The following is a 14,427-nucleotide window of genomic DNA, read 5'->3' as shown; positions in this document are numbered from 1 at the left end:
TTCCTCTAGACCTCTCAAACTTGTGGCCCATGGGCCGCATGCGGCCCGTCAGGTACTATATTGAGGCCCTTGGTATGTTGCCATTGTTATGGAATGCTGCCTGCCTCACTAATGTAACCTCACGCAAGCACTTTCCTGCGTCTTTACATGATTGTGAGGTGGAGTAGAGAGGACAATCGCTTATAGTTGCAGGAAAGCACTTTCGTGAAGTTACAGCAGTGAGGTGGGCAACGTTCCAGAATGTAAGGTAACCATTGGAGGCAGTGCAGCTTGTGCGTGTGTATGTAATCTCATGAACTCTTGTGAAATTCGGCACCTCTCCTGGCGGTGACTGCTTGATGTAAGATGGCTTGATATAAGATGGCGGTTGTGTCCGGTGCTGGAGGAGGTGAGAGCTGAAGGTGGTTGTGGACGTGACTACCGGACACTTAAGGCACAAGTCGGATATTGATTCTCCCCTCTACAAAAAAGCCTAGAGCACTACACCAAAATCTTGTCTCTTGCAGTTGATACTTTAGATTAGAATCTAAATCACAATTACCCGACCGTCGGCGGCTCGGGGAATCCCTCCGTGGGCGGACGGAGAAGACCGGGCTTCTCCACCGTTCCCTGCCGACTCGCGAGGCACCATTGGCGGGGAGCTCTGGGCGCCTGCAGCCGCTGCCGACGGAGCTCCTCCACCGCACCGGCCTGAACACCGCTTGCACAGGCCGGCCGCGAGTGCCTCGCGTCTGGAGCACAATGAGCACTTTTTCCCTTTAGAAGTGCTCATTGCTTCATACGCGACCTAGCTGTAATAAAGTGCCGGTTAGTTGAAAAAATACAGTAAAATACAGTTTTCTTAAAGGGATACAACCCTCCAGACCAGCACTACCTCAGGATTTTTTTTTTTTTTTTTTTTTTACAGAACAGACTCCACAGGCTCTCTAAGCAATATGCCTTGCTTGATTTAGGGGGCAAGGCTTACTGCTGAGGCTCCTCTAAAAAAATATGGGGAGGTGGAGGAAGTGGGGGGAGGGACCCCGCTCGTGACCCGCCGGGTTTGACACCCCCGAGGTCGGACGAACCCCCAAACAGAGTCCGTCCAAGCTCCGTCCGGCTAAAAACAGGGACAATAAACCCCTAAACAAATTCCAACAGCCCTACCAAGGGAGATGGGTACAGATCACTCAACACCTGCTGGAGACTGAAAGAAGACTGAGGGAAATAGAGAGGAGGGGCTAGGATATACTGTCCCAAAGTTTTGTTTTCAGTCTCCACCTGCTGGTCATGATTAGATATATACCCTAATCGTAAAGTTAACCTCTACTGGTCTGGAGAGTGCTAAAGAATGAGTTTTACCTCATGCAAAGTTGTAATTTCTTTAATAAGACATTAACTATTTTTTCTGCAGCCCTCCAAGTACCTACAAATCCAAAGGGTTTGAGTTTGAGACCGCTGCTCTAGAGAGGTGCATTATCCAGAATTGTACACAATATTCTACCTAAAGTTTCACCAGTCTTATACCTCCTTTTTCCTACTGGCCATACCTCTCCCTATGCACCCTAGCATCCTCCTAGCTTCTGCCTTGCTGCACAGCTAGCAATACCAAAGTCACACTGCACTTGCTGCTGCAATAAAGAAAGATTCGTCATGTGGCAATTCAGGTGGTAAGGCTTACATAAGAATAGCTACTGGGTCCATTCAGGTCACAAGTACACTTCTCCCTCTGTAGTTGCGGTTTCGATTATTCACGGTTTTTAGCTTGCTGGCTCTTCCCCCCAAATTACATCAGGTTGCTTAGAGAAATCGCTGATTCCAAGCATTTACAGAGAAAATTGCCGATTCCCAGCACTTTCTTCACCATGTTTTGCCTCCCACCATGTTATTCGCGGTTCCACCCTATTCACGATGGTTTTTAATAGAAAACAATGAATAGCATATGAAAAAGTTATTTGTGGTTTTTCTGTATTTGCGGTTCTGTTAATCCCCATCACAGCAAATACGGAGGGAGACGTGTAACTGACAAAACCCCAAATATTAGCAACATTCCATACTACCGATCCAGGGCAAGCAGTAGCTTCCCCCAAATCTGTCTCAATAGCAGACTATGGACTTTTCCTCCAGGAAATTGTCCAAACTTTTCTTAAAACTAGCTATGTTAACCACTCTTACCATATTCTCTGGCAATGTGTTCCAGAGCTTTAACTAATCTCTGAGTGAAAAAATACTTCCTCCTAATGGTTTTACTACTGCGACTATTGCTATGTATCATTTCTGTACCACTGCTAGACATAGGCAGCGCTATTTTGAATGAGTTTTTGCACACTAAATAATGGTAGAAGTAAGAAGTGTGAGCATTAAAAAATGAAACAGCGATAATCACGGCTTGTTAAAACCCAGTACATTATTTTAAAAGAGCATTGCGAATGCTAGGTTCTGGCGTGGGTAGTTTTTTTTAAATATTCAATGCCATCTAGAATTAAGAGGAAAGCAACTACGCAGAGTATTTAAATGTAGGTTAAATTTGAGAATTAAGGGTTCTTTTAGATTTAGATATTAAATAAATTAGTTTCATTAAAAGATATAAGAAGGTTTTTAACATGTTAAAATATAAAAATAAAAGAATACTTTTTGTTAAGTGTTTCACATCAAATGTACATAATATAGCCATTTTGCATTTTATAGGCATATAAAATCATCATGAAGGGGTTAATGACAGATACAATCAAAGAAGCACGGCCCCTGAAGAAACTAATCAGTGAAACAGTTGGGTAACCATCAGACTAAAGTGAAGTACTCTTGTTATATACCTCAATATACACAATTGTTGATATGACAGCCTAAAATTATCATTTAATATGCAAAGAAAAAAAGACCGATAATGAATGCACCACCCCAGTAAGGGCACGAAAGAAATTCAAGTAAGGCCCTAGGTCAGGGGTGTCAAAGTCCCTCCTCGAGGGCCGCAATCCAGTCGGGTTTTCAGGATTTCCCTAATGAATATGCATGAGGTCGATTTCCAAAAAGCCTTTGACAAGGTACCCCATGAACGTCTACTTCGGAAACTAAAGAACCATGGGGTGGAAGGAGACATGCACAGAAGGATCAAGAATTGGCTGGCGGGTAGGAGTGAAGGGCCACTACTCGGACTAGAGGAAGGTCACGAGTAGTGTTCCGCAGGGGTCTGTGCTCGGACCGCTGCTATTTAATATATTTATAAATGATCTAGAAACAGGGATGAAGTGCGAAATAATAAAATTCGCAGACGACACCAAATTATTTAGTGGTGCTCGGACTAAAGAGGACTGCAAAGAATTGCAAAGGGATTTGAACAAACAAGAGGAATGGGCAACGAGATGGCAGATGAAGTTCAACGTAGAGAAATGTAAAGTATTACATGTAGGAAGCAGAAACCCAAGGTACAGCTATATGATGGGAGGGATGTTATTGAGAGTACCCAAGAAAGGGACTTGGCGGTAATGGTGGACAAGTCAATGAAGCCGGCGGCACAGTGCGCAGCGGCCACTAAGAAAGCAAATAGAATGCTAGGTATAATCAAGAAGGGTATAACAACCAGAACGAAAGAAGTTATACTGCCATTGTATCGGGCGATGGTGCGTCCGCATCTGGAGTACTGTGTACAATATTGGTCACCGTACCTTAAAAAGGATATGGCGATACTCGAGAGGGTGCAAAGGAGAGCGACACGTCTGATAAAAGGTATGGAAAACCTTTCATACACTGAGAGATTAGAGAAACTTGGGCTCTTTTCCCTGGAAAAGAGGAGACTTAGAGGGGATATGATTGAGACCTACAAGATCATGAAGGGCATAGAGAAAGTGGAGAGGGACAGATTCTTCAAACCTTCGAAAAATACAAGAACGAGAGGGCATTCAGAAAAGTTGAAAGGGGACAGCTTCAAAACAAATGCTAGGAAGTTTTTCTTCACCCAACGTGTGGTGGACACCTGGAAAGCGCTTCCAGAGGGCGTGATAGGACAGAATACGATATTGGGGTTCAAAAAGGGATTGGACAATTTTCTGTTGGAAAAAGGGATAGAGGGGTCTAGATAGATGATAACTGCACAGGTCTTGGACCTTTTGGGCCGCCGCGTGAGCGGACTGCTGGCCGCAGGTCTCACCCAGCGGAGGCACTTCTTATGTTCTTATACAATGAAAGCAGTGCATGCAAATAGATCTCACGCATATTCATTGAGGAAATCCTGAAAACCTGACTGGATTGCGGCCCTCGAGGAGGGACTTTGACACCCCTGCCCTAGGTGTATGAGGTCTTATGAAATCATTGGTTACATTGCATGACTTTGCTCTCTCTATTTGTTTGTTTGTCAGCATACAGACATCCATCGTATGTATTTTCGAATAGGAAATCTTGACATATTTCCCATTGGAAAATACATGAAAGGGGGACGTTCATTTTTGAAACTTATTTATTTAATCAATTTTCTATACCGTTCTTCCAGGGGAGCTCAGAGTGGTTTACATAAATTTATTCGGGTACTCAAGCATTTTTCCCTATCTGTCCTGGCAGGCTCACAATCTATCTAATGTACCTGAGTGAATGGGGAATTAAGAAACTTGCCCAGGGTCACAGGGAGCAACGTGGGTTTGAACCCACAACCTCAGAGTGCTAAGGCTGTAGTTTTAATTTATTTGATTTTATTTCTTCCATTTGTGCATCGCACATACCTATATAAGCTATAGGTGACATTACAGAGGAAGGAGTTAGCAGAGGGTAGGAAGGACAATGGAGGGCAGGAGGAGAGGATACAGATGATTAAGTGTCAAATAATGAGTTTTCAGTTTCTTCCAGAATATGGTGTGGTTAGGTTCCGTCCTGGTCATTCCAAGTTTTTATGCCTAGAAAGGTGAACATAGAGTGGAAAACATGTTTGTATTGCAGGTTTTTTTGTAGAAGGGAGATTTAGAAGTATTCTGTTGAGGATTCTGCACCACACACTAGATGTCATTTCAAAGGTGCCCCTCTACGTCTACTAGAAATGTTTCTGGTGGTCCTACTAGTTAATCACCGACTCTTTAATTGTTCTGTAATCACAGAGAACTCCTTACCTGAAAATTCTCAAAGCCAAAGATGTCCAGGATACCAATGGACTGAAAGTCCTCCTTTCCTCTGATTTTGGCATTGATCTTGTTAATGAGCCAGGAGAAGCATTGGGAGTACAGGGCCATAGCGAGTGAATCCCTGGAGTCTGCTGCCTTAACACAGAGAAAAGAGATGGCCCTAAGTGAGAAACAGAACGTTTAGCTCCCTTTTCATATTACTGAAGACCAAGGTTTATTGGCAGTTCCTTCCTTGTGTATTTCCTACTAAGTGCATTTCATTACTAGTCCTGAGCTGTGGAAGTTTATTTATTTATTGAAAATATTATTAAGCTGGTCTATCCAATAATACTAGGTGGTATACAGAATAGAAAGCAAAAATGTATAAATTTTTAAATGCAACAGTAAAATATGCACAAAACATCCCTCATCCCTTGAAACCCCACCCAATCCTCACATACCAACTTTAAATATATCCACTAACAAACACCTCAAGTCACAAGGTATTCCTGCATTATAGTCCAAAATTGAATGACATAAGTCCTCTTGTTCTTTCTGAAACGTGCCATGTTTTCCATCAGTCCCACATATCGTAGTTTCTGACACAATTTCAAAATTGAAAAAGGGGGGTTCCGATCACCTGCAATAACAGAACATACTGCAAAATATAGCACTATTCTGGTATCCATATCATAATCCTCAGGAATTAAAGTAAGACATGCTGTCAAGGAGATAGAAACCCCCAGCATACAAAGAAGAGCAGACTGTATGGAAGTCCAGAACCACCAAAGCCGAAACAGGAAGTTGTGTCATTGGGGACAATTCACAGCAGTAGTAAACTGATTATTGTCTGAAGAAAATATATCAGTTAATTTGGGCCATATTATTTTGACTTCTCATTTGAAAGGAACTAACTCAGACTCTACCTGTTTTTCAAATGATCATTCCTTTCTTTTAGCAAAGTTAGTTGAGACAGTGACAGGGTTACAGCTGCAAAAATACTCCGTCAACATCAACTTGTTTATTTAAAATTATTTATAACCCACCTATCTACAAATCTAGGCGGGAAACAATAAAACATACAAAATCAGTGACACAAACTCACATTCAATGACAGCAAAATACAAATCATGTAAAAACATAAAACCTACAATGTATATACTGTATACAGACAATCAAGAAATCTTGAAAAAGACATCAAGAAAAAATACCAGCAATAAAATACAGCATTGCTGCCAAAAACACGCTCAAACAAAACTGTTTTTACTCCTTTCTTGAATTGACAAAGCACCGTCAATTGCCGTAGTGACAATAAATTATTCCACAATACCGGGCCCTGAACCGAAAGCATTGATTTATGATTGCTGGTGAGTTTCATAATGGCTAAAGATGTAATTTCTAGTCTCAAACTGTCAGCAGGTAAAGAGGAATGCCATCGAAACAAGAAGCGAACAACAGAAGGACAATTGTTCTGAAGAACTTTAAACAGGTAATGAACCTTAAATTCAACCCGCATCTTGATGGGAAGCCAATATGGTCAAATTTAGAAGCATTCTGTGCCATCTGCAAAGCATGCAAAACATATTTAAGCAAAACCCAAATATATAGAATTACAATAATCAAGCAACGGCGTTATCATTAAAGTAACAACTGTGTGAAAATTATCTTCTGATAAATAATCATGTAATCTTCTCAACAACTGCAATTTGAAAAACACACTGGAGACCACGGTCTTAATGTGGGCCTTAAAAGACAAAGAAGAATCTAGCACAACTCCTAAGTGCTTACATTGATTTTGCAGAGAAATTTCAGAGGGACACGATGCTAGATTCTTTCCACGAACCAACAAAAAGACTTCAGTTTTTACAACATTTTAGTTGTTGATTTAGTGCAATTAGGATTTCGTTCAAATGACAGTACTGAAACAGTTTTGCTAGCTTTGATGAGAAATTTAAGATGTAATCATGATAAAGGAATGCAGACTTTGATTATGTAATTGGATATGTCAACAGCTTTTCATTTTGTTAGGCATGAAGTATTTGTAGGTAGATTAAGTTGCATTTGGTATTATGGGTGAAATCTTGAGATGGTTCATTGGTTTTTTTACAACACAGAGAGGGCCATTTTCGATAGGATGTCTAAGTCCAACTTTGGATGTTCAGGCCGTCAAAAAGTCCAAACATAAGAAGAGCTTTACTGGGTCAGACTAATGGTCCATCAAGCCCAGTAGCCCCGTTATCACGGTGGCCAATCCAGGTCCCTAGTACCTGGCCAAAACCCAAGGAGTAGCAATATTCCATGCTACTGATACAGGGCAAGCAGTGGCTTCCCCCAGACTATAGACTTTTCCTCCAGGAACCTGTCCAAGCTTTTCTTAAAACCAGCTACGCTATCCGCTCTTACCACATCCTCTGGCAACGCGTTCCATAGCTTAACTATTCTCTGAGTAAAAAAAAAATTTCTCCTATTGGTTTTAAAAGTATTTCCCTGTAACTTCATTGAGTGTCCCCCAGGTTCAACCAAACAAATGTCCAAGTTGGAAACATCCAAATGGTCTGCATTTGGACATAGGAGGGGGCCACACAGATGTGCCCATAAAGCAGTGGAGCACCTTAGAGGGCACTGCTGTGAACTTCACATAAAGGGTGTCAGATGATCTCATTTTACTCAGCTGGAAGCAGTGGCGTAGCGAGGGGAGAGAGAGGTGCCTGAGGCAGTGGCGCTCTTTCCCCCGCCCTCGTCTCTGACCCCCCTTCCCTTCTCTCTAGCTATTCAACGTACTCCTGGCCACTCCCTCTGATGCCACTTCCTATGCACGGCACCTGGAAGTGGCATTGGAGGGAGCACATTGAAGCTGTTGCTCGCAGTGGTGAACGAGGTACGAGGGAAGGGGAGCAAGCGAGCAGCGGCGAGAGGAGTGGCAAAAGGCTAGGTGCCGACCTCCACCTTTACTATGCCAATTAGTTACTCTGCTTTTAGACATTCTGTTATTTACTGATGGAATAATTTTTAAAAGTTAACATTTGCCCATTTTCTTTAAGTTTGTCATCTACCTTAGAAATGATAACATTAGATTAGATGGAAAACAATGGAAAGTTTTAAAAGGGGTCGAAACCTACTGAGTACGAGTCCCACGTAGTGTCATAGGACTTGCACACTATAGATGATGAGGAGAACGGAAGACGATGTCCCATGCAATGACGGCAGGTGAACGCTTCCAAAAGCTTCAAGAACATATGCTGTGCAGTGTTCCTGAGCAGCTTCCATTGCGATGGCATCTCCCATCCTCGGAGAAATAAAATTACTCTCCAAAAGCATACTTTTCAAAGCTACAGTATTTCTCTATGGAACTCGATGCTTAAGAAGTTGCCTCCGCTGAGGCAGACCAGAGGTCCATCTCGCCCAGCGGTCCACTCCCGCGGCGGCCCATCAGGCCCATTGCCTGAGCAATGGTCCCAGACTATCCCTATAACCTACCGCTACTCTTATCTGTACCCCTCAATTCCTTTATCCTCTAGGAACCTATCCAAACCTTCTTTGAAGCCTTGTAATGTGTTCCGGCCTATCACAGCCTCCGGAAGCGCGTTCCATGTGTCCACCACCCTCTGGGTGAAAAAGAACTTTCTGGCATTTGTTTTAAACCTGTCTCCTTTTAATTTTTCCGAGTGCCTCCTTGTACTTGTGGTTCCCCATAATCTGAAAAATCTGTCCCTGTCTACTTTTTCTATACCCTTCAGGATCTTGAAGGTTTCTATCATGTCTCCTCTAAGTCTCCGCTTTTCCAGGGAGAACAGCCCCAGCTTTTTCAGTCTGTCAGTATATGAGAGGTTTTCCATACCTCTTATCAGTTTAGTTGCTCTTCTCTGGACTCCCTCAAGTACCGCCATGTCCTTTTTGAGGTACAGCGACCAATACTGGACACAGTACTCCAGATGCGGTCGCACCATTGCACGATACAGTGGCAGGATGACCTCCTTTGTCCTGGTCGTGATACCCTTCTTAATGATACCCAACATTTTGTTTGCTTTTCTTAAGCCTGTGGCGCACTGTGCCGACGCCTTCAAAGACGTGTCCACCATCACTCCCAGGTCTCTTTCAAGGTTACTTACCCCTAGCAGTGATCCTCCCATTTTGTAGCTGAACATCGGGTTCTTTTTCCCTACATGCATGACCTTGCATTTCCCTACGTTAAAGTTCATTTGCCATTTTTTGGCCCATTCTTCTAGCGTCGTTAGGTCCCTTTGCAGATCTTCGCAGTCTTCCATGGTTTCAACCCTGTGGTAGAGTTTGGTGTCATCCGCAAATTTAATAACTTCACAATTTGTTCCCGCCTCCAGGTCATTAATAAATATATTGAACAGGAGTGGTCCCAGCACCGACCCCTGCGGAACTCCGCTCGTGACCCCATGCCAGTCTGAGTAATGGCCCTTCACTCCAACCCTCTGTTTCCTGTCTGCCAGCCAGTTTTTGATCCATCGGTGGACCTCCCCTTGCACAGTGTCTCCACAGCTTTTTAAGCAGTCTTTCGTGCGGTACCTTGTCAAAGGCTTTTTGAAAGTCAAGGTAAATGATGTCAATGGATTCCCCTTTATCCACCTGTCTGTTTACCCCCTCAAAGAAGTACAATAAGTTTGTGCTTCATGCACAAAATAGGCAGTAATCACATTACAGCACTGATAAGGCAAATACACACCTTTCCCTTAACTTAGGAAAGACCCTACTGAAGACTGGGAGGGGATGCCTTTGAATTTATGTGTGTATTTGGAAAATAAATCAACCCAGGATATGTGAGCATGCCAAAGTACAGGTAGAACCATAAGCACATGAGTTCCCTGTTTTGAAAACTCATTGGTGTCTCTGCAAGGAAATGTTTGTGTTTATGAGAGCACTCAGGCATATAATTATTCCAAGGAAAGGGAGACCCTTGAGCAGAGCCAGAAAAGATGGGAGTGGGAGTTAAAATCAACTGGGAGTAGGGTGGTTGAAGGAGACAAGCTCAAGGAAGAGAGAAATAGGAGTAAGGCACACAAAATTCACATTTACCTCTTCTATGGTGAGAGGAGAGCTGATTGCCTCCCCTCGTAAGATCCGAGATCTTTGGGTCAACACCTCGGAGAGCTGCAATGAGTCCAACCCTAGTAGCTTCTCAATGTTACTCAGAACTGGGGGTACAAAGAAAATATTTATATTACTCAGTCCATACTTATAAAGTTAAGAGTACAGAAATGAGTTATTATATTGGATCAGTCCAAAGGTTCATTTAGCCCAGAATCCTGTTCTTTCAGTGGCCAATCAAAAAAGTTACAAGATTTCATACTTAGCCCAGAGATAAGCCATTCTAGAACAGGTATACGTGAATCAATTTTTCACTCCTTCACTCAATGAACTTACAGGGTAAGTAAGATTGGTTGACTTTTTTAAGGTATGATGACCAGAACTGAATACAATAGTCAAGGTTAGGTTGCAACATGGAGTACTGCAGAGACATTCGAATATTCCTGCTAATAAATCCTAGCATTTTATTTTGTTTTTTCGCAGACAGATCTTTTTCCTAGGTGTTGACCCCTAAGGTGGACCTTAGTTATGATTTGCATTATTCTTCCCTATGTGCATCACCGTGCTTTTAGCCATTTGGCTACCCAGTCTTCCAATTTCCTAAGTTCTTGCTGCAATTTTTCACAGTCCGTACATGTTATAACAACTTTAAAGAGTTTTGTTTCGTCTGCAAATTTACCCTCCTCCCCCCCCCTTCTTTTCAAAACTGTGGAAGCAGTTTTTAGTGCAGACCTGTGTGTGTTAGGAGTAGCACAGAGCATTCAGCACACCAGCCGGCACTAAAAAACACTATTGCAGTTTTCTAAAAGGGGGGGGGGGTTATCACTTCACGTCATTCCAATTTCTAGATCATTTATAATAATGTTAAATAGCACTCTACTATTCGTCATCTTCCATCCTTTATGTTCTGTCCAAAAACCAATTTCTAATCCACAAAGAACATTGCCTATTATCATGTGACTCAAATTTCTCATGAGGAACTTTGTTGAAATCTTTCTGAAAATCTAGGTCTACTACATCAACCAGATCACCTTTATTTACATGTTTATTCACACTTTCAAGAAAATGAAGCCAGTTGGTGAGGCAAGACTTCCCTTGGCTGACCCATTAAACTATGTTTGTCTACATGTTCTATAATTTTATTCTTCATAATAGATTTTGAAGTCAGACTTACAGAAACCTCTGGAACCCTTTTAAAAAATCAACATTATATTGGCTACCCTCCAATCTTCAGGTACTATAGATGATTTTAACGACAGGTTATATACATATCACTAAAAGCAGATCAGCAATTTCATGTTTGAGTTCTTTCAGTACCCTGGGATGTATACCATCTAGTCTAGGTGATTTATCATTCTGACTTGTCAATTTAGCTCAGTACGTTTTCCAGGTTCACTGAAATTTGTTTTTAGTACCTTTGTATTGTCACTCTTGAAAACCATTTCTGATTCACGTAGATCTCTTACATCTTCTTTCATAAAGACCAAAATAAAGAATTCATTCAGCCTCTCCACTATGAACTTGTCCTCCTTAGAGCTCCTTTTGCTCCTTGATGTAGCGGACCCACAAATTCCCTCACAGACTTTCTGCTTCTGATGTACCTGTGAATTTGTGTCTGTAATAGTCTCTTTTACCTCATGACAACTGCCTCTAGCCTTTTTGCCACCATTTTAATTCATATCTTACATCTAGTTTAGACTTCCAAGATGACATGCTTCTTTTAACTTTATTTGCCCAAACATTTACCTGATTCTATCACAGTTGCTCTTTTGAAAGTTAAGTGCTGATGCTGCAGATTTCCTAATGTCTTCAGCAATGAAGTTAAAGTCCCGGCACCATGACCTCTTGCACCAAGTCCTGCATTCCACTAAAGGCTGGATCTAAAATACTTCTAGCAGTCATTGGGAGTGTGTGGCACAGGGGTTAGAGTTAGGCTGTGGGTTCAAATCCCTCACTGCTCCTTGTGACCCTAGGCAAGTCACTTAATCCCCTCATTGCCCCAGGTACACTAGATAGGACAGATAGGGAAATATGATAAAGTACCTTAATGTAAAACCACATTTATTTCATTTGGATCTTTACCTTCCCAGCATTTCCTCGCATGACATTTCTCGAGTCAGTATTGGAGTAATTGAAATTGCCTGCCAAATAGTGATATAATCTCGCCAATATGGGGCTCATAATCAAAACAAAAATACTTCCAAAAACCGGCCTAAGTTGGTACTTGGATGACCTAAAAGACAGATCATCCATGTGACGATATTCGAAACAGGTTTTTGGACGTATCCAGAGACTTCTAATTGGCAAACTATTGATTGGATTTGTAGCATTTTTATGGTTTGCAGTCTGTTCGATTATATTTAAAGTGGGAAAGAAGAATAGGGAGAGGTATGGCCAGTGGGAAAAAGGAGGTATTGATGCTCCAGTATAAGACTCTGGTGAGACCTCATTTAGAAGAAGTAAAAAAAAAAAAAACCCAACAAATTTTTAGAATATTGTGTACAATTCTGGAGGCTGCACCTTCAAAAAGATATAAAAAGGATGGAGTCGGTCCAGAGGAAGGCTTCTAAAATGGTGCATGGTCTTCATCATAAGATGTATGGGCACAGGAAAGTTGAGAGAGGGAAGATATCATAGGGACGTGGCATAAATGCTCATTAGTTCTGGAATGAGAAGGCATAGGATGAAGTTAAAAGGTGATAGGCTCAGGTGTAATCTAAGGAAATACTTTTTTACAGAAATGGTGGTAGATGCAGGGAACAGTCTCCTTGAAGAGGTGGTGGAAACAGAGACTGTGTCTGAATTCAAGAGGGCCTGGGATAGGCACGTGGGATCTCTCGGAGAGAGAAAGAGAAAATGGTTACTGCGGATGGGTAAACTGGATGGGCCATTTGGCCTTTATCTGCCATACCTGGTTTGTAACCCATTCTGAGCTCCTTTGGGAGTACGGGCAAAACAAAATTGAATAAATAAAAGAACTAAAAATCATGTCCAGATGATTTGCTACTCGAATTTATCAAAATTGCCCCAATCGTGACTTTGCCTTCTACACCCAGAAATCCAGTGTTGAATATTTGAATATAACTTCAAACATCAACATGGAATTTGAATATTAATCAGAAAAACTTTAGAGGAGGGGGTACAATAAACAAGTGAAAACCACCTATGTTGTTTGCAAGAATATGGATAAATACGTAGTTTACTTCCTTCTATGCTTGTTTTTACATTCTTATTATCAATGAGCATACTATCAGAGTCAGCAAAGTTCAGACAATGCACATTTGCCAGTAGATTTCCAATATAGCAATAATGCCGAGAGAGAAACTCAAGCCATCAAACCTTCCAAGGGGTTTACTGTAAGTAAATCCTAATTAACCCCTACAGCATCACTCTGGCATACTCTTCTCCCCCCGCACCAATACCTGCGGGCTGCCAGAGACATCGAGGCCTTCCCGGGTTGAGAGGAGCATAGGAGCACTACTCCACCCCTCCCCCAAACCAGCAGGGGACTACTCCATTGAAAGCCTCAGCACCATCAGAAAGCCGTTTCTTCTCCCTCCCCCCGCACCGATACCTGCGGGCTGCCGGAAACATCGAGGCCTTCCCAGTTTGAGAGGAGCATGGGAGCACTGCTCTGCCCCTCCCCCGAACCAGCAGGGGACTACTCCATTGAAAGCCTCAGCTCCAATGGCATGCAGCCGTTCAGCGCGTCGATGAAGGCGCGTGCACCTTAGTGCGCGCCTTGGTGAAGCGATTGCAGGGAAGCCAACCGACCTCCACTGACCGCGCAGCCACTCGCTGTGGGTAAACACAGCCCCCTCGAGGAGCTCCATAGGACTCCAACAACCTGCACCGAGCCCACGGCTCAGGTCTCTCAACCCGCCTCTCCTCCTACAGGGCCAGGCACGTGAGCGTTCTTCACCTCCAGAAATGGATGGGAACCTTCTCTTCTACCACAACGCCCAGAGCCGACCACCTGTTTCTGCCCGCCTGCCTGTTTCCATCAACACCCTGGCCACTGGCCAATACCCTGGCTGAATTTTTCAACAGCAAAATCTCCAATCTGAGATCCACCCTATCAGCCGCCTCAAACAATCATCTGAATTACCCTGTCGCCCAGCCCTTTGATGAACCCAGGGCTGATCTATTCTGGAACAAGTTTACCATCTCCACCTGGCAACAATTCTGCAAGTTTTACTCATGATACGCCAATTCCCACTGCAGACTAGATAGTTGCCCGCCAAATGTAATGAAAATTGCCCCGGTCACCTTCAAAGCCAAACTACACACTTGGATCTCCTCCCTTCTACAG

The 14,427-nt window shown here is 42.7% G+C and overlaps 1 protein-coding gene across 1 annotated transcript in view; it reads right to left on the bottom strand.

Moving 5' to 3' along the window:
* Positions 1–14,427, bottom strand: part of LOC117360428 (unconventional myosin-X-like) — a 483,786-nt gene that overhangs the window by 383,804 nt on the left and 85,555 nt on the right. The window contains exons 10-11 of the mRNA XM_033944140.1: positions 10,104–10,222; positions 5,070–5,216 (exon numbers count right to left, since the gene is read on the bottom strand). Of these exons, the coding sequence (XP_033800031.1) occupies positions 5,070–5,216; positions 10,104–10,222 (266 nt within the window). The remainder of the gene's footprint in view (positions 1–5,069; positions 5,217–10,103; positions 10,223–14,427) is intronic.

Source organism: Geotrypetes seraphini, chromosome 5, assembly GCF_902459505.1.
Source record: "Geotrypetes seraphini chromosome 5, aGeoSer1.1, whole genome shotgun sequence".
Lineage (NCBI taxonomy): Eukaryota > Metazoa > Chordata > Amphibia > Gymnophiona > Dermophiidae > Geotrypetes > Geotrypetes seraphini.
This window is presented reverse-complemented; position numbering and strand designations above follow the sequence as displayed.